Genomic DNA, 19,809 nt, shown 5'->3' with positions numbered 1-19,809 from the left:
GATTATTGTGCGGTACATAATGTGATGAAAACATAGCTGAGACTTCAGCTCTTGTTGGCTGTTACTTGTAGGGGTCCCTCTGGTGGGAAACCTGAGAACTCGGCTCCTGGCTCTTCATGTTTTGGAGGCTGTCCTGCCTGCCTGTGAGGCCAATATAGAGGATGACCAAGTGACACAGGTATACCGCTTACTTTGCTTTGTGTAAGTCCTCAATAACAGACTGCCATCATTCAGGGAGCTTATGTAATTTGTTCTCTTCTAGGTTGTGGAGCGGCTGTTCTCCCTGTTGTCTGACTGCATGTGGGAAGCTCCCATTGCTCAGGCCAAACACTCAATCCAGATCAAAGAAAAAGTTCACGAACTCAAACTACAGGTCTGCGGCCAATCATTCTCTTTCCCACCTTACTTGATAATCATTTTTGTTTGAGTGGCTTAACAGTTTTTTTAATCCACAGGGAGAGGCAGAGGAGGAGGACGAGAACCTTCCCATTCAGGAAGTGTCCTTTGACCCTGAGAAGGCTCAGTGTTGTGTGGTGGAAAATGGCCAGGGTCTGACCCATGGCAGTGGGGGCAAAGGCTATGGCCTGGCCTCCACTGGTATCTCCTCTGGATGCTACCAGTGGAAGGTAGGCGCAAACATGAATGAATGTAGTCAAAAGTTTAAGATATCTCCTTTTGTTTTTTTTTGTCTGCTTGTTGTGATTAACTTCACGTTTTCTATCTTCTATCTAGTTTTACATCGTGAAGGAGAACCGAGGCAATGAGGGAACATGTGTAGGCGTTTCGCGGTGGCCCGTGCACGACTTCAACCACCGCACCACATCGGATATGTGGCTATACCGAGCGTACAGCGGGAACCTGTATCACAATGGGGAGCAGACACTGACACTTAACAGCTTTACTCAGGGAGACTTCATCACCTGCGTCCTGGACATGGAGGCCAGAACCATCTCCTTTGGCAAGAACGGAGAGGTGAGAGACAAACATGTCGCTACTTTATTCTTCTGATGATTAGACTGGGGTTATAGTCATGTGACATGCAACAGTTTAGTGTGTGTGTGTGTGTGTGTGTGTGTATGTGTGTGTATATATATAATACACAATGTTCTCTTCATATATTATTTTGAAAATGTATTCAAAAAAATTCTTTAACGTATGACAAACTGTCTAATTCCTCATACATACTCAGCCCCAACAAACAGCATCTGAAAAATCCACTCAAACTGGGCAAAGAAACTTATATAAACCCACATTCATTTATATTTTTTTATTACACAAAATACATACAATTATCATAAAACTTCAATTGATAGCCCATCCTTTTATTTGCTTAAATCACTGAACTCACCCTGCCTATATTTGGGACAGGCCTTTAATTCCTATAGCATGGCGGTAAATCTGAAAGATTAATACTTTGGTGCTCATTGTTTCCTCAAAATGAACTAAACAGTTGAATTGTGGAGAATCTAACTGATCTAACGATGTCCTGATTGCAAAAGTTGAAACATTTATATTTGTATGTGCGATCTAAGCAGCTTAGAAACCGCTCAAGCAGGTGACACGGTCGGCTTCAAGAGGTTTTATACAACCTAAGAAACTATATAAAAACCAGACCAGGCGTCTAATTGAGACCTGCGTTTTAAGAGAAGAAACGGCATGAAAGCAATACCTCAGGGTCCTGTGTCAATCCCTAACTGCTGACTTGTGATTCCACAGGAGCCAAAGTTAGCCTTTGAGGATGTCGACGCCACAGAACTGTATCCCTGTGTGATGTTCTACAGCAGTAACCCAGGAGAGAAGGTAAGAGAGCGTAAATGTCCATCCGTCTGTGACGCCTACTTCTTCCGCACAACAGCTACACGAGGAGTTATTTTACCTCTGTTGACTTGCTTACTTAACCTTCATTTACTGTGGCTCAGCAGTTGGTTAGGGATGAAATTTGTTTTATATGTGAGCTTTTTTCCTCATATGATTTGATAAAAACAATTTACCACCTAAATTAGACAATGGGAACAGAGTACCTGTTGAGCTATACAGTACAGCCCTCTATACAGTAAATAAATGATATAGACAAAGACACTCCCTCACTCTGCAGACACATCTTTTATTTAAGGGTGGTGCAACAGTTGAGCAGCAAGAATCAAAACATGTTTTATTCTCTAAATGCGAGTGTGTGTTCATTGGTTTAGGCGTCTGTGGAAAACCTTGGCTTTCCCGTGGCAGCTAAATCTTGTAAATGCATTTATTTATATATGTATTTTTCCAGGTTAAGATTTGCGACATGCAGATGAGGGGAACACCTCGAGACCTCCTACCTGGTGACCCGGTCTGTAGCCCCATGGCCACTGTCCTGGCCGAGGCCACCACACAGCTGATACGCATCTTACATCGCACTGACCACTGGACGCATCGCATCAACAAGACCATCATCGAGCGGCTCCACAAGATTAAACCGTGCTTTAGAGAGTCGGCCAGTGCATCTGGCAGCGGTGGGGGTCAGAGGCTGAAAAAGAGTCGCTCAGTGCAGAGCCGCGAGGAGCACGATGCCCAGAGAGAGAGCCAAGAAACACCCACGAGGACGGAGGAGGAACGGGGACGCCACGGACGGCAGCATGGCTTGGGGGACCTGTCGGATCACCACCTGAGAACGCTCTGCACGGAGGTGTGGCCGGTCCTCGCGATCATCGGAGGGGCGGATGCAGGCCTACGTGTTGGTGGGCGATGTGTGCACAAGCAGACGGGGAGGCACGCTACTCTGCTGGGCGTGGTGAAGGAAGGCAGTACCTCAGCGAAGGTGCAGTGGGACGAGGCGGAGATCACCATCAGGTACCGGGTGAAATGTTTTTCTTTTTTGTCACTTTTTTTTTATTTTGTTGACATTTTTCTTTCTGTATATGTTGCTATATTTGTTATTCGCTGGTATGTTTTATAGGTTTACCAACGTGTCAGCTAGCTATACATTTATTTAAATTAAACTGTATAGCAAAAGTAAACAACTTGACCTTTCTGTTCCGATACTTTTTGAGGGCACTGTGCGTCATCAGCAGTATGACCACGTGGCTGATAACATGTATTCTGAAACAAAGATGGAGCTGAATGTTTTTCACTGCCTTTATTCACATACATCTAACATCCTGCATTAGCCTCTTTCTTTTTAATCACTTTTTCACCTTCCGTTTTCCCTTGCTCTGATTTACTGTTTTTCATGTTTCAGTTATTGACTCGCCATTGATCTCATTATTAATCCATAACCCTCTTGCATGGTCCTGTAAATCATGTTTTTGTGCCATACCCACACATTCCGTCTTTTTATTTGTCTTGCATGCTGTGTGTGCTCTTTCTCTCCTACCCTGTCCCTCACTTTGTGTTTCCTTCCCTTGTCTCTTTTCACTCCCCACTCCCTTCTATTAAAGCTTCCCAACTTTTTGGTCACCCAGTGACACTCCACTGTACAACCTGGAACCCTGCGAGCCGCTGCCCTTCGACGTGGCGCGTTTCCGTGGCCTCACCGCCTCGCTGCTGTTGGACCTCACATACCTTACCAGCATCCACGAGGAATCCGCCGCTAAGCTCAGCGCGCGACGCCACGAAAAGAAGCATCGCAACGCGGCCTCGACTGGACACGAGCCAACCAGTAATGAGGACAAGGCAGAAAATGAGGGGCACAACCGCAATGAACAAAAAGATAATATTGGAGCCTCACCTGGAGCATCTCCGAACACCACGACCTCTGACCTGCGTGTGTCCCACAGCCTGGAGGAAGTGAAAGCACATGTGGCGCCCAACTCAAAGTCGGAGAGTGAGATCTCCTCTGTTGGAGGGGTAGGCGGGAGTGAGACCCTTTTCACTGCAGCTTCTCATACTCCTGCGGAGGGGAACAGGAAGAAAGGCCACGATCACGGCTCTCGGAGTCATGAGCCCTCTTCTTCGTCTATCGCCACCCAGACGGAAATCCACGCTGTGCAGCTGTCCTACCTCTACCTGGGAGCCATGAAGACCCTCAGCGCCCTGCTTAGCTGCAGCAAGTATGCTGAGCTGCTGCTTATACCAAAGGTACTGCAGCTTTTATACAACACATACAATAATCTCTTACATGTTCTTCAGTAGCATTATGAAATTCATTCAAGGGCATTTTGACAAATACGCTTATTCATGCTCTTGCCAGGAGTTAGACGAGTAGGTCAATATCTTTCTGTTAAATATGTTCGTAAATATGTAAGCAGCTAGTTAGCGTAGCTTAGCTTAGCATAAAGACTGGAAACATGTGGACACAGCTAACCTGGTAACAAAAGGTAAAGGTACTGACCTGCCTACCAGCACCCAATTTGCACGTCTCATTTGCTTGTTTTTGAACAAAAACAGTTTAAGACTAACATTTGTAGTTTTATGGGGAGGTATGCGCTGGACTGTTTCTTGGATGGAAGCAATGAGTTTCTAAGGAGTCTAAATTTTAACATGTGAATAGTATCTTCTCATCTACAGTGATTCTTGGCAAGAAAATCTGCCAAAAAAAGCTCAACATTTTGACCTAATTCTTGTTTTCACTTGTCTTCTTTGTTTATATATATATATATATATTTGATATTTCACACCTGTGAGGTTGATGGATTATCTCGGCAAAGAAGTGCTCACTAACACAGATTTTGACAGATTTGTGAACAATATCTGAGAGAAATAGGCCTTTTATTTGAGAGAAAGTCAGGTAAAGGTACTTTATTTGACACATACATGTTGCGAGATTCATCCTCTGCATTTAACCCATCCGTAAGCCGCGGGCAGACACTGTACAGCGCCCGGGGACCAACTCCAGATTGAAATGCAGTGTCTGGTCAAACGACACTGACTGGAGAACCTACCTAACATGTTTTTGATGGCGGAGGAAACTCATGCAGACACGAGGAGAACATGCAAACTCCGCACAGAAAGGGCGCTGTGAGGCCACAGTGCTATCCACCAGGCCGCCGTGCTGCCCTCAGATCTTTGAGTTCAGCTCATGATGAATGGGGGCAAAAATTCTTCAGTTTATAATATATTTATATAAATGGAGCAAACATACTGAATGTATCTGTGTACAAAAAGGTGGCTGTTGTGAGTAAAATCCTCATACATGAAACAGATCCATGTCAAACATTGTTAGATTTATGCTAACCTATTCTCTCTTCCAACATCAAGGTGTTACCGGAAGCAGCACCCAGCGGGCACAATGCGGATCTAAATGCCAGCACCAACGGGAGCACAGCTGCCACCTCGCCAGCATGCCAGGAAGAGGTGGAGATGCGGGCGGCTCTGCAGTTTCTCATGCGCCATATGGTGAAGCGGGCAGTGATGCGCTCCCCCATCAAGCGGGCCCTGGGACTGGCAGACCTGGAGAGGGCACAGGCCATGATCTACAAGCTAGTTGTGAATGGGCTGCTGGAGGAGCCCAGTGGAGCAAAGGCCAAGCCTGGTGAGAACATGTAGAGATTCGATGTACTTGGATTGTTAATTCGTGCCCGGACATTTCCTTACTGTGTAAACAACAAGCATTTTTTTTTTTTCTTTAGCTTTGCCTGTCTTTTCATCTCCTTTAGGAGTGAGAAGTGAACCAGAAGGTGAGGGGGAAGGTACAGAGGGTGAGCAGTTGGCGCAAACACCAGTCACCACCAGCCCCTCTGCCTCCAGCACCACCTCCTTCATGAGTTCCTCGCTGGAGGACACCACCACTGCTACCACACCTGTCACCGACACAGAGACCGTCCCTGCGTCAGAGTCTCCAGGGGTCATGCCTCTCAGCCTCCTCAGGTCAGAACAGATGGCTGCACATATTGTCAGTCAGCTAGTGTTAATGATTCACCTTGTTTTTCCATGTATGATTAAATTGAGATGATTATTTTAATGCTTCTCTCCGATTTGGCAGGCAAATGTTCTCAAGCTACCCAACTACCACCCTGGTTCCAACCCGCCGAGCTCAGACTCCTCCGGTGTCCTCTCTGCCAACCTCTCCCTCAGATGAGGTCGGCCGCCGGCAGAGTCTCACCTCCCCTGACTCGCAGCCCAGCAGACCACAAAACAGAACCGGCACCTGTAAGTATGCCAGATTTTCATAAATGTATGTCTGTTGTTCTTAACTCTTTGTCTGATGCAAACATCTCAGAGCTGCTCAGAGGTGGGTAGAGTAGTCAAATAATGTCATCAAGTAAAAAAACTGTTACTTTGCAAAAACAAGTACTCTGGTAAAAGTACCAAAATATAAACAAAGTATAACAAGTTAGCGAGTAACACAAATTCTTTGCATCAATGCTTCGTTTAATCTATATAACTATAGAGCGCACCGTTTTGCACGGACATTTATTACTGTCGCACAGCGCGCTTACGCTGTGATCAAGTGACCACGACGTGATTATGATGGCGCTGTTTGCAAAGTGGAGGAAGAGAGAGAAAATATTGAGGGACGAAGAAGAAAGTGTCCAAAGAATGGGATTATTTCAAGCTAAAAGAAAACAAGAGCTCTGTAATGTTACTTTCTGTCCACCGTAAAACGAAGCCGAGTAAAAGTACTTCTTATGCGATTACTCGCGATGAAATAATCTCTAAAATACTCTATTACTAAAATCATCGTTAGCTGCAGCCCTAAATCATTTCAGTCATGGTCTTCCTCAGGTAAAGGTAAAGACGTGAACCTGTATTTATTTGTGATGAACTGAAAACTCATCATCTCCTTTTTAACCTGCCACATATACACCAGAAAAATATTCCCACTGCGTATCTCACAAAATATCACATTAATATTATACTCCTTAAACATTGATCATTCCAATATAGATGTCCTAAGATCAGGTGTGAGGTCACTTAACCCTCATTTAGGCTCATTTTCTTCACCGTTTCCTGAAGAAGTCTGTGTGTCTGTCTGTTGAAACGTTAGGAGTATATAAATAGTAGGGGAATGACGAGATCTTGTGATATTAAGACCGGACGATATTTCTCATCGAGGTGAAGAGCTGTCTCATGAAATCAGCGTGATGGAGTGTGAGGGTGAACTTAGCATAAAAGGTGCCCCAGCTACTTTTAAATAGTTTGTGTCGCTGCCAGGGTCTGAAATTAGCACCCGCAACACACGACACACACAACATAAACAACAAACACACCCGCCGGTCAGGGAATATCTGTGGTGGCATTTCAAACCAGGGGAAGAGGCCCAGTCCATCCTAGAGCGACAGCCAGTGCGCTGCTTGCCAGCTTGAGGGCCGGACTACAGGAGGTAACTCACTAAGCTTGTCTATTAGACTCAGGAGGCGTCACTTGGTTTTATTTTCTTTGGCTAACTTTTGTATTGAAACTGAGGTTTCTTTTTTGTTTGCATGCTGGGATCCAGAAGAGGAGTTTTTTTGTTGAGATGTGGACTATTTCATTCGTTGGTGGCTAAACTGTGTGGGTTTTGTATTGAGCGCTGACTGTATAACACCCTGTGGTGAGCTTTGCATTTCTTGTCGTCTGTGGGTACCTTTGAAATACCTGGTTGTTAATTAAGGTGGAGTGATTGTCATATACTGAAGACAGGGTTCTTCGTAAATGCAAACATGCATGCAAAGTTTTTGTGTAAATATATTGACCATTGAATAACAACATTATTTACATTAAATTATCCCTAAATGAGCTGAATGTTACTCGTTCATTTAGCGCATTTCAAAAGTTTTTCAGACCCTGGTGGCAGCTTTTTGAGTACCCTGTGGAAACAATAAACGACGACAGACAATATGTAAGCAACATTTCAAAATGCAGCTGCGTTGTCTTGAATTTTGTGACTTTCAATCCGAGAAAAGACGATCATATATTTTGTCATTGAAAATTTCTTTAAAATAGTGCTAAATATTGTTTCATTCTTGTAAACCCAATATTGTGTATTGCCTCGTCTCGTGAGCTAATAAATAGTTTAGATATGATATTATTATAACCTAATCATTATCCGCAGCTGTGCAGAAATACCGGGTTTAAAAGAAGGAATAGACATGCAAAACAAACAAAACAAAACTCTGCTCAGCGTTCGAATGTTGATTTAAAATTGGCATCTCAACTTTATGAATGAAGCTTCAAATTATTCTGTACAGCCCTACTGAAAGTGTAATAACAACAACTTTCACAAACATCTGAGTTATTTATTTATTGTTTTCCAAACGGAACCACTTATATATAAAATAATCAAATAAGTGTAGATTTTGCATTATAACATTGATACACACAAAGAGCGATATTCAAACATATAACCCAGATTTTCTAATAATTTCACATACTGTGGTGGTTGTTTGCTCCAGCTCTGTCAGACCCCAGCAGCAGGCTGTCCACTTCTCCCCCTCCTCCTGCCATCGCTGTTCCTCTGTTGGAGATGGGCTTCTCCCTGCGCCAGATCACCAAAGCTCTGGAAGCCACGGGTCAGTCTCACTCAAGTTCCCTGTTCGCCATTTTATTTCATTTAAATCAGTGCGTTTCAGCTCAATTCTTTTTCTGAGCAACACAAGTTGGGAGGCTTCACAACGGAGCGAGAAAAAGAGCAGAGCCTTCTAAGGCTTCAACTAACGATTAATATCATCATCGATTTATCTATTTGGTTTAGTAACCGTGGCCTGATAAGCACAGCAGGTGTGACTGTGTGGTGTATTGAGGGGTGTGTGTGTGTGTTTCTGTTCTCTCAGGTGCCCGAGGAGAAGCAGACGCTCAGAACATCACAGTGCTGGCCATGTGGATGATAGAGCATCCAGGTACAGAGGACGAACATGACGAGCCTCACACCAGAGGCAGCGGCGTTGGTGGTGATGGGTCCGACTCGTCCTGTCCGGGTGCAACAGCCTCTACTGGAGGCAAATCTCTGGAGAGGAGCTCGTATCTGTGCTCTCCTGGAGACATAGCCAGCGCAGATGCTTCAGAAATGGAGGAGGGCTTCAGCGAGAGGTACAGCACAAAAAAGTGTATTTAAAATTAGCATCCGAAACATTGGACACCCAACATGATCAGTTCACAAGCAGCCGTGCTCAAAAGGAGCAGCAATATAATAATAATTTACTGGAAAAGGATAAATTTGCAGAAATAACTGAAAGGCTAATTCTCTCATTTCATAGCACACATCTCAATAGGCTTCTAATTATCTAAATTATTGTCTCTTGCAGTGATTATTAACAAATCCGAGCTGATACTGAGTGTGCGTTATTATTATTATTATTATATTTTAATTTTAATTATTAATACCTATTGACACTCGGGCCGATACCTGTGGCAGTAAAACAAAATGCTACTCTTCCCAAACAAACAGAGTATAATTAGACCTGGTCTGACTCTGCTCTCGGACCCAGGTCAGGTCTCGGTCCAGGTGGACCCGTGAAGACCTCTAATTCATAATGTTAGTTCTAAATCTAAAGAATACTTTCAAGATTTCAGTACCAGAATTTACTCTTATCATACATGAGCAAAGTACAGATACATACTCGCCAAATACCATGTTGAGTAAAGTGTGGATAAGTTTGAAATTTAGAAGCAACTACACATTATCAGTGCAGGCGTACAGCCACAGAAGTCTGATCCAAAGATTACGCAGAATAAAACCGAGATCTGAGAAAACCAAGAGAGAATCCCAGAACTGTTATTGTCAAGTAGAGGCCGACCAATAAATCGACGTGCTGATATTATCGTGCGATATGAGCTAATTGCAGATAGATCCTACCGTGTTTACGAAGAGACAGAAGATAGAGTCTGCGTAGTTTGTCCACCAGAGGGCGCTCTGCAACTCCCTTGTAGGCAACACAAAACACAGCAATCAACTGACATAATGAGCTGTAGTTTAGTTAACTGTTGAAAAGATGAAAAATTATTTTGGCCGATAGGATTTTAAAATCCTCAAATATCAAAATCTGTATCGGTTTTAAAAATCCCAAATCAGCAGGGCTCTGTTGTCAAGTACCCTCAGCAGGAAGTTGAAGAACTTTGTGTTCTCTATTCAGTTGGTGGAATCATCATAGTCACCATATATGTTGTACTTGGGGTCAGAAACATTTAAATATAGTTATTAGTTGTGGAATATTTAACATTTAGAATTTAAAAGGAATATTTTGTAAAGGAATCTGATCTTAGGAAAGATGTGTGTTTTTCTTCACTGTAAAGTTAATTCGTTGAAGAGTTAAAGTATAAGAGCAAATTAATAAAGGGAACACAGGTATGGAAAGTTTCTGTTCACCTTTCTGATATACACTTTCTATATTTTTACACTATCATCGAAAGGACACTGACTCTTAGACGGATGTTTATTTGTAAAAGTATATAATATAAAGTCTATATTTGTGTACTTTGTAGTCCTGAGGGTCTGGAACAGGACAGTGCATCAGCCTCCAACGGTGCTCCGCTCAGAGGCCGCTCTGCTGTCGGTAGGAAACACCGCTTTGACTTGGCTGCACGCACACTGTTAGCCCGCGCTGGTAATTATATCCCAGAAAGACGTCTTCCACCTTTCTTCACCTTCAGTCGTAAGTGCAGATTTGTCTCCCACTTCCTCGCTTCACTTTACACTTCCTTTCCTTCTAAGCCGGACTGTACCGCTCGGTGCAGGCCCACCACAGCCAGTCACGTCGGGAGGCCTCATCCCTCCAACAGCAACAAGACCCGGGTGCCCTTTACGACTTCAACCTGGATGAAGAGCTGGAGATGGACCTGGACGAGGAGACCATGGAGGCCATGTTCGGCCAGGACCTTGCCAGTGACACCGACATTCTGGGAATGTGGATCCCGGAGGTACTGGACTGGCCAACATGGGTGTGTGTGACTTTATGCTATGGCTAGAGGGCTGCTAACACCTTTCTGCTCTTTACCTGCCCCGCATCACTTCGCACTCACAGTAAATTCATAACATGCATGCAGAAATGCCTGCTTTATGAGTCAGACACTCACACCACCCGCTCAATTCATCTAACTGGCATGAAATGAAAGACTAAACACTTGGATTCTCAGTGCTGAAAGTTGTCTGCTGTTTGGGGAAGGAACTCATTAATCCAAAGCTCTCATTGGTTCATATTTCTAACACATAACATTGCACGGATGCTCAACTGCTGTTCAACTCTGTCTTGTGTGTGTGTGCGTATTGTGTAAATACATGTTTGTCTTCGTGTGTGTTCCTGTGTAATTGTACCACACCTCGCAGCACGTGTGTGAGACAGACGATCGAGATGAAGTGGTGGTGTGCGAGTTGTGCGAGGCCAACGTGGCCAACTTCAATCAACACATGAAGAAGAGCCACCCAGGCTGCGGCCGCAGCGCCAACCGGCAAGGCTACCGTAGTAACGGCTCCTACGTAGACGGCTGGTTCGGAGGGGAGTGTGGGAGTGGAAACCCTTACTACCTGCTGTGTGGCGGCTGCAGAGAGAAGTACTTGGCCATCAAAAGCAAGGCCAAAGTCCCCATTGTGGAGAGGTATGCACACCTGAGAAAGATTTGTGTCATTTGTTTATTGTTGACTTAGTCCTTATGACCTAACTGCAACTTTGGGTTGCTACTAAAGCTGGTCTGATAATCTGGGCTGATATATCTGCTGACATGTTGGGGGTAATTTATAAACAGGGTCTCCACCGGAGAGCAAAAAATGTTCTGCGAGATTCTACAGGAGATTCTTTTCAAATATGATTGTTTATTTAAATCGTGAGATATTTCAAACACTCAAATTTTGAAAGTGACCCTTCGCTAAGCCACGCCCCCCTCTTAGTTACTGTCGGACCTGTCGGACTTTTGTCACGGCGCTGCCACAGTTTATTACTGCTCTCGCTGCAGAAATTTGGTCTAATTCTCGGAAAAGGCGACTTCAGAAAGAAGCAGACTTTTTTGCAGTTGCATTATACATTTAAAGGTTGCGTTCAGACTGACTCAAACTGACGTGAAAAAAATAAAGGCAGAAGCTAAAGCCTACCGATCACAGAGTAAAAGTGAACCACCGTGTCACCTGACTGTTGAGAAAGAGGACAACGGTATTAAGGATCAACACTGTTCCTGTACAGCTGAGTAGGCCTCTGGTCACTATTATAATCATTAAAAAGCAGAAAAGTAGGGCTTTATTATGCTACATTCTGTAGGAAGTTAGCTAACTAACATCACATTAGAAACAAAAGACAGCCGACATTTTTCTGGATTTGTTTTAGGTTTTGCAAAGAGAGTAAATCGTACTTCTCCTTTCAGCCTCTCTGGGTAGCGATTGTAACTATTACAAGTTCCCCAGGAAAAGAGTTTGACTAGATCTTAGAAAAATACAGCAAAAAAAAAAAAAAAAAGCTCTTTTTTGCATCTGAGTCAATGTAGCGCAGCCATGAAAGTGTTAGACCTCAGTTAGAGCGAGTCCTATACTGCGCTGTGATTGGCCAGCTGTGTATTCGGGCCGTGGCTTTAGCGAAGGGTCGATTGTAGTTTAAACTCTTCTTTATGGTCAGAACACGACAAACACTTGATTTCAAACAGTGGATCACTTCACAAATCTGAGGTAGAACATTCAAAAGAATTATGATAAAAAAAAACAACAAATATGCACGAGGAAAATTAAGTAAAAGTCTTTTTACCTCAACAAAATAAACATCTTAATAAAAAAAAAGTCCTAATTCATGTGTGATTCAAGTGAATAAAATCAAGCATTTATTAATTATTTATTGAACATTTGTTATGTTATTGAAAAAAAATTATATTGTGATAATTCTTTTTATTGTTTTATTGTTCAGCACTAACAGAGTCTCCACCATTCCTCCCAAAGATTGTTTATTTAAATCATCAGATATTTTAAACAGTATTGTTTTTACAGCTGTGTTGAAAAATGTAACTGTTGCTTCCTCAGACTTGAGTACTACTGACTCTCAGGGTGTTTGCCTGTATACATGTGATGTCAGCCTTGATTTGTGTTGGTTTGTTTGCCAACTGTTTTCACACTCTTTTATTAAATTATAATTTTTATATTAATTTGAGAGACAATTTGAGGTAAAACTTCGGACCACTGTTCCCTCACAAAAGCCAAAATTCCTGTACAAAAGCTGCCCGTACTTCTGTTTTTGGACGGTATGTCATGTTGTGTTTTATTTCTGCACTATTTACCTGCTTTGTTCTGTGATCTGCACTCAGGTATAAGGGACAGGCTCCTGACCTCCTGGGAAAGCAGGACAGTGTCTACGAAGGTGAAGTGTATTGCAAACATTTCAAACTCAATTTGAAATTCACTTTGATGTGCTGTTGATTTCTGATTGTTTGCGTCTGTCCCGCTACAGAGGACTGGGACATGCTGGATGTCGATGAAGATGAGAAGCTGACGGGGGAGGAGGAGTTTGAGCTTTTGGCCGGCCCGTTGGGTCTTAGCGAGCGCAGGATTGTTCCCGAGGCTGTCCAGTTCCCTGACAGTGACCCACTGGGAGCCTCCATTGCAATGGTGACGGCCGCCAACAGTATGGAAGAGACTCTGATGCAGATAGGTGAGAAGAATATCCCTTGACTTCTGGGGACAACAACATATGTGATTTCTTAATATTATAGGAATGTATATAGTGTTTAGATCAACCCTTAAAGCCTGTGTTGTTGTTTTTTTTTACCTAAGTAACATCCGTAAACTGTGTGTTTGTGCTCAGGCTGTCAGACCTCGGTGGATAAGAGCTCATCGGGCAGGGTGACCCTCGGCGAGCAGGCGGCAGCTCTCCAGAACCCTCATGACCGAGTGATGGCTCTGAGGAGGGTGACGGCTGCAGCCCAGGTGCTGCTGGCCAGGACCATGGTGATGAGAGCCCTGTCCCTGCTGTCTGTCAGGTAGTCTAACACAACATATGACTGCACCCCTAGTCTTATTTGAAATGAACAATAACATATCTTCATCTTTCTGTAACCCATCACATGATGATGTCCCAGACACAAATATTTACTCAGGTGTACAGCGATTTTGTCTGTGGTTTATGTGAGCATCCGTTCGACATATTTGCCACCTTTTTTTGCTAATCACTAAATACTACATTCAGTGAAATAAAGCAGGTAAATAAAATATAAGGCTTATTACGTATATTATGGAAATATTTTATTAATTTCATCCCTTTTGGATGACAAAAATCAAATCAAACATTAATTTGAATGTTGAAAAATGTTCCTTAAATGTCATTTATGCAGTAAATGACTTTTCTCCTTCTGTCCCGCCTCCACCCTTCCTTCCCTCCCCACCCAGCGGCTCGAGCTGCAGCCTTGCAGCAGGTCTGGAGTCTCTCGGTCTGACTGACATCAGGACTCTGGTCAGGCTAATGTGTCTGGCGGCAGCGGGTCGAGCCGGTCTCTCCACCAGTCCTACAGCAGGCTCCGGCCACGCTGAAAGGACCCGTGGAGCCGCCAAGGCGAGCAAACCCATCTCCTGTCTCGCTTACCTCAGCACAGCAGTGGGCTGCTTGGCCTCCAACAGTCCCAACGCCGCCAAGCTGCTGGTGCAGCTCTGCACTCAGGTACACAGTGTTACTCGTCGGCCTGCTTCTTAATTCATATCTGGGCTTCATTCATTTTGTTTGTTTTTTTTTGTTTGCACACCTGACCTCCGCCCACAGCAGTGAATGTAACGCTCCAGTTCACATCAAAGGGAAAACAAAATGAAGCTCTGGGGGAGCACTTTAAACTGTGTGATGACACTGGCAGTGTGGCAGTTATGGTGTTCAAGAACATTTAGTAGGCTTTTAAAAAAAAAAAAAAAATAGATAAAAGTCATGCTGTCGGCTCTCTCTGGACCGCCGCCCGATTAATATATTCCCGTGATCTTTGCTGGACCTGCTCAACTCAGATACTCGGCCTCTCAATTTCCGATCACTTCAACACAGCAGTAAATATTCGTCTTTTATCTAACTCCTCCCTCTCTTAGTCCTGCGCTTGGGACGAAACACAACCTTTTGTTAATAATAAGGTGCTTTTATTTTATAGCCTACACTATGTAAGCAAAGAAAAAAGGTGCTTTCTCTCTCTCTCTCTCTCTCTCACATACACACAGAGTCAGAAGTCGAAGCTTCGATTATTCGCTGTTAATTACTGTCGAGGCTTCGAAGCTCAAAAAATGACATTCGGGCCAACCCTAGTATTTTTTGGTGCGTATTTGCCTTTAGTTAGATAGAATACAATAAAAGAAGAAATGGCCATTAATATGGGAGAGAGTGGAGGCAAAATATGCAACAAAGGTCCCCAGTCGGACATGAGTCAAGGATGATTACATGGTCAATGTCTTCAACCACAAGGCCTCCAGGATGTCCTTTTTATTTTGTGTTTGAAGCACTCAGCTCTGCTCAGTTATATTGCCCATCACGTAGTCTTTTCTTCCCACTGTGTGTTGGTTATGTGCCAGTGAAGAAGCATAACGTAAAAATTATCCAAGAGTCAAGCTATGAAATATACATGAGCAGGGCCACGTGCTGATTTGTTTGTTGCCTTCAGTTGCTTGACTCAGACTAAAGATTTATTGATGGCCCTTGGCAGATACTGAAATATAACTGCTGCCTGCAGTGATCAGTGTTAAAGCTGAATGTGTTTTTTATTATTATTATTATTACATGTTGTGTAGCTGTTACTGCTTCTCATGAAAACTGAATTAATGTATACCACAGATTTTAAAATCTTTTAAACATTGGAATACCTGTATGTATGTTCATTTAAAGGAGCAACGTGAAGTCCAGTAGGATAGTTAAAAGTAATCATATCCAATGAAGAAACATGATAAATATACTTATTAACTTTTGTTTGTGCGTCATGTTCAGACCAGGAGTCAGCAGCCAGCTAGCTTAGCATAAAGACCGGAAGCAGGTGGAAGCAGCTAACCTGGCTCTGTCCAAAGTTCAAAAGTACACCTACCAGCACCTTAGGTCTCCAATTAACACGCTGTATCTTGTTTGTTTAATCCCCACCCAAACGGAAATGTAAAAACAAAAAACTGTGGTTTTAGGGGAGGAGTTGTGTGCTGTTACCATCTCTACTGATGTCAATCTTCTTGTCTAGCATAAAGAAAACAAATAAGCACTTCCCACATTTTTGAAGTACTTCTTTAAGTGCAGTAGATTCTGTAAATACTGCAAAAAAGACTTTATTTACTGGAAAACCAGGTCCTCACTGCAGCAGGGTTTTAGAAACAGGCATATATATATATATATATATATTAGGGCTGACCCCGAATAGTCGAAGATTCGAAGCTTCGATGGGCAGAGCCTGGTTCGACTGTCAATCTCACAGTTTCGCAGCAAAACAAGGATCACGCCATTTTGGCAATATGGGGGCGCTCAACGTGTGATTTTACATAGAACTACCAGTTTTCTCCCAATAACTTAATATACAGCCTATTACAATATAAATTTCAACATATAATGCTGTAAATAAACATGTAAAAAGAAGAAAACTTTCATTAAATGTTTTAAAGCGCGTGAATAAATCCAAAAGTGTAACCCTAACACTGGGTCGTCGGTGCGCAAGTGTAGGCGGAACAGAAGAGGAACACTTGCTAAAGAGACGGAGCCCCAGCTTCACTGGTGTTGTGTCGAGTTATCCGCACCTCGTGATGAACCACACAAAGAATATTGTATCGTTTTTAAATAGCCCCGCGAGGAACCGCAATGTTCAGGCAGCTGTCGCCAGCACGGCATGCACGCAAAACTCTGAGAGAGAGAGAGAGAGAGAGAGAGAGAGAGAGAGAGAGAGAGAGAGAGAGAGAGTCAACAATAAGCCTCAGTTTAGCTGGAAATTTACAGTGGAAGTTGAATGACTAGAGACTGCAGCTCTGCAGCTTCTCAAGATTAAAGCGGAGCTACTGTGTGTAACCCCCCCACCCCCCATTCGTCGTGCACAAAAACACACATGATTCAAATATCAGTCGACTACAGGCAGGACTTGACGATTCTGATTCGACTATGCAAATCCTTAGTCGGGGACAGCCCTAATATATATATATATAAATATATATTCGTCTGCTGCATAATAATGTGATACGTTATTCCTTTTCAGAACCTGATCTCAGCTGCTACCGGCATGAATCTGACCACAGTGGACGACCCCATCCAGAGGAAGTTCCTGCCCAGCTTTCTGCGTGGCGTAGCCGAGGAGAACAAGCTCGTCACCTCTCCCAACTTTGTGGTCACGCAGGCTCTGGTGGCCCTGTTGGCAGATAAAGGGGCCAGACTCAGACCTGCTTATGACAAGGCTGACATGGAGAAAAGAGGTTTGTAGACTTCACATAGAAGGAGATATCTCATTGGTTGTCTTATATATCTCACCATGATAATATTTAATCGGTAGTTCCTGTGCTAAGTAAGTACTGAATACTCATTGTATATTTTGCCTTTTTTATATAAGAGTAATTAAACGAACTGCACATGGCACCACCTTGATTGATGCCACATTACATGCTACATATCGTATCAAAATTATTTATTTTGTGGCTTCAAATTTTTTCAAATTGTTTTATGCTATATTTATTACTGGCCTAGATGTTTATCATCTTATAATGATTAGCATGTATTTGTGTAATTTGGCATAATTCATCAGAAATGTCTGTTAAGCTTTCATTCACACATGATTCATGCTTGTTCCAGCCTTGCTATGTTTCTCTCTGTTCACTCGGGTCACCTTTTGGTTCTTCTGTGCTTTTTGTGTTTGTCTTTTTCATTTTTTTTTTCTTTGTCACTCACCGGGCAACCTTGTCACCTTGTGTTCCGTGTCGAGCAGGTCTAATTGCGCATTTGTATGCCCATCCTTCCCAAAATCCTTCCGCTGTAGGGCCTCTGGAGCTCGCCAACGCTCTGGCGGCCTGCTGCCTGTCCTCCAGGCTTTCGTCGCAACACCGCCAGTGGGCCGCCCAGCAGCTGGTCCGCACGCTGGCCGCCCACGACCGTGACAACAACCAGAGCCGGCCCCAGACCTTTGCCGACATGGCGGGCGATCTGCGAAAGTGCTCCTTCATCAAGCTAGAGGCTCACCAGAGCAGAGTGAGTCAGCGCAGGATCAGAGGTGTTATCTGGCTCGTTTAGAACTCAAAAGTGTTTAACTGTTTGGTATTAAAAAAAATATTAATATGTTTCACTCAGGTCATCACGTGTGGATGGTGCAGCAAGAAAGGCCTGTTGGCTACCAGCGGTAATGACGGGACGGTCAGGATGTGGAACGTAACCAAGAGCCAGTACGCCCTCCAGCAGACCTGCATCTTCAACAAAGAGTAAGGCCTTCTGAAACACCACATATGCTACAGTGCCATGTTCTACCTCCAGATACCTCAGTATGTAAAATGTTACATCCTGGGTCCAGATCGGAGTCACAAAACTGTGATTTCTCTGCAGCTACAGCATGTCTTATTTGTTGTGCTTTTTTTTTTTAAATCTGCACTTATCTATATTTTTAGGGTAAAATGACTAAAGGCCTGGTCATACCAGCATTTAAAACAGCAAAATGTTTCACTTTGAGTTCGCTTTTGGTTAACTTATACCCGCACATTTTTTGTACTGATTGGAGAATTTTTCCTTTTCTTTAATAAAACTCATTATTCAATGAATTTATATAAAATCCTGAGAATAAAATGCTATGTGAGAAGTATGACCTTTCCCCTGAGGCCTCTGGAATCAGTACAGTACAAAGAAAACAGAAAGAAGTTCTGGGAGCGATGGTGACTGACGAGTGTTAGCGGTTAGCTTGCCTTACAGTAGTTCAGAATCAGTTCAGTTTACAATAGGAAAAAATAATACAAAAAGGTTCAACTAGCTACATTACCAAATATTTTGCCAAGATGTGGAGATTAATTTAGCTGTGCCACTTAGTGGTGTGAGAAGAGTCTAAAGTTTAATATGATGAAATAAATGTGTGTTTTAGGGCCTATAGCAGTGGTCGGCAATAGGCGGCCCGCGGGCCAAAGGTGGCCCGCTAGAAAGATTGGCCAGATTACTTTGATAGCAGCAAAAAAAATAAAAATAATACTCACATAATCACTTCCTCTTAAGTGATTGTGCCTACAAAATAAAAGCGTGAGAACATTTTTGCAGCCGTCCTTTGTGTTGTGTTTTATTGAGAGCTTTTACTTTGAAAAGTTTTGAAGGACATTCAAAAGAGTCTCTGGCTTTCTTTGTACACCTCTGAAAAACACTTCAGAAAATGTGAGATCGGATTCCCCTGAATATGAAAAAAAGCAGAAGACACTGGGGACACGAAAATAAGCGTCCATAGGTTGATGTTGACCACTCGCTGGGAAGCACACACTCGTACACATGCTTAATGTAATACGATCTCTTCTCGATACTAGTGGCAAGTGAAACAGGCAGCTGTTTTCAGCTAAAAAGCTCTGATAAACGTGGCATATACTATTTGCCCAGCAAGACAGTCGGACAAAGGTAGCGACAAGCATTTAGCAGCTAAAGAGCCAGATAGTTTTCTCAGGAATAAGAGAAGACCAAAACAGCTCAGAGAACATCAAATCAATGCTAATGTTATTCTGTGTCAGCTGGATGTGTGAATAGGCAACAGTTTGCTAACAACTTCATAAGATGTGTTAGATGTTGAGTTTTCAGCAGCCCACAAGTGGCCAAATAAATAAATTAATGCAGCTTTAAGTGTTGGTCTCATTTCTGTTTTTTTCTGTGTTTTCTCATCAGTGATGGCTCTTCAGAAGAGGGCATGTCAGGTTTGGGATCTCCCAGCGACCCTTGCCTGTCTCCTCTGGCGTGGAGTGTCACCGGAAAATATCTGGCCTCCGCCATGGAGAAAATGGTCAACATCTGGCAAGTTAATGGTAAACATATTTTTTTCAAGCTCTTCTATACTGTTTTTATTTTATTATAACGTATGTTGATGATGAGC

General features: G+C 43.1%; 1 protein-coding gene across 7 annotated transcripts in view; it reads left to right on the top strand.

The window, feature by feature from the left end:
* The window catches only part of herc1 (HECT and RLD domain containing E3 ubiquitin protein ligase family member 1), an 85,740-nt gene that overhangs the window by 36,022 nt on the left and 29,909 nt on the right, over positions 1-19,809 (top strand). For 2 of the 7 annotated variants that reach the window (XM_046033265.1, XM_046033264.1), the window contains exons 32-54: positions 72-178; positions 263-373; positions 456-626; positions 733-972; positions 1,717-1,800; positions 2,267-2,826; positions 3,414-4,053; positions 5,173-5,446; positions 5,544-5,781; positions 5,897-6,063; positions 8,289-8,405; positions 8,667-8,922; positions 10,315-10,436; positions 10,544-10,770; positions 11,156-11,424; positions 13,105-13,157; positions 13,248-13,448; positions 13,602-13,776; positions 14,183-14,450; positions 16,975-17,188; positions 17,746-17,954; positions 18,054-18,181; positions 19,605-19,741. In XM_046033265.1, coding sequence (XP_045889221.1) covers positions 72-178; positions 263-373; positions 456-626; positions 733-972; positions 1,717-1,800; positions 2,267-2,826; positions 3,414-4,053; positions 5,173-5,446; positions 5,544-5,781; positions 5,897-6,063; positions 8,289-8,405; positions 8,667-8,922; positions 10,315-10,436; positions 10,544-10,770; positions 11,156-11,424; positions 13,105-13,157; positions 13,248-13,448; positions 13,602-13,776; positions 14,183-14,450; positions 16,975-17,188; positions 17,746-17,954; positions 18,054-18,181; positions 19,605-19,741 — 4,968 coding nt within the window. Of the gene's footprint in view, positions 1-71; positions 179-262; positions 374-455; positions 627-732; positions 973-1,716; positions 1,801-2,266; positions 2,827-3,413; positions 4,054-5,172; positions 5,447-5,543; positions 5,782-5,896; positions 6,064-8,288; positions 8,406-8,666; positions 8,923-10,314; positions 10,437-10,543; positions 10,771-11,155; positions 11,425-13,104; positions 13,158-13,247; positions 13,449-13,601; positions 13,777-14,182; positions 14,451-16,974; positions 17,189-17,694; positions 17,955-18,053; positions 18,182-19,604; positions 19,742-19,809 lie in introns of all 7 variants that reach the window. The other 5 variants (XM_046033261.1, XM_046033259.1, XM_046033260.1 and 2 more) reach the window with 4 other exon arrangements.

This window comes from Micropterus dolomieu, linkage group LG20 (assembly GCF_021292245.1).
Source record: "Micropterus dolomieu isolate WLL.071019.BEF.003 ecotype Adirondacks linkage group LG20, ASM2129224v1, whole genome shotgun sequence".
Classification (NCBI taxonomy): domain Eukaryota; kingdom Metazoa; phylum Chordata; class Actinopteri; order Centrarchiformes; family Centrarchidae; genus Micropterus; species Micropterus dolomieu.
The sequence above is the reverse complement of the archived record's forward strand: the minus strand, read 5'-3'. Positions and strand labels throughout refer to the sequence as shown.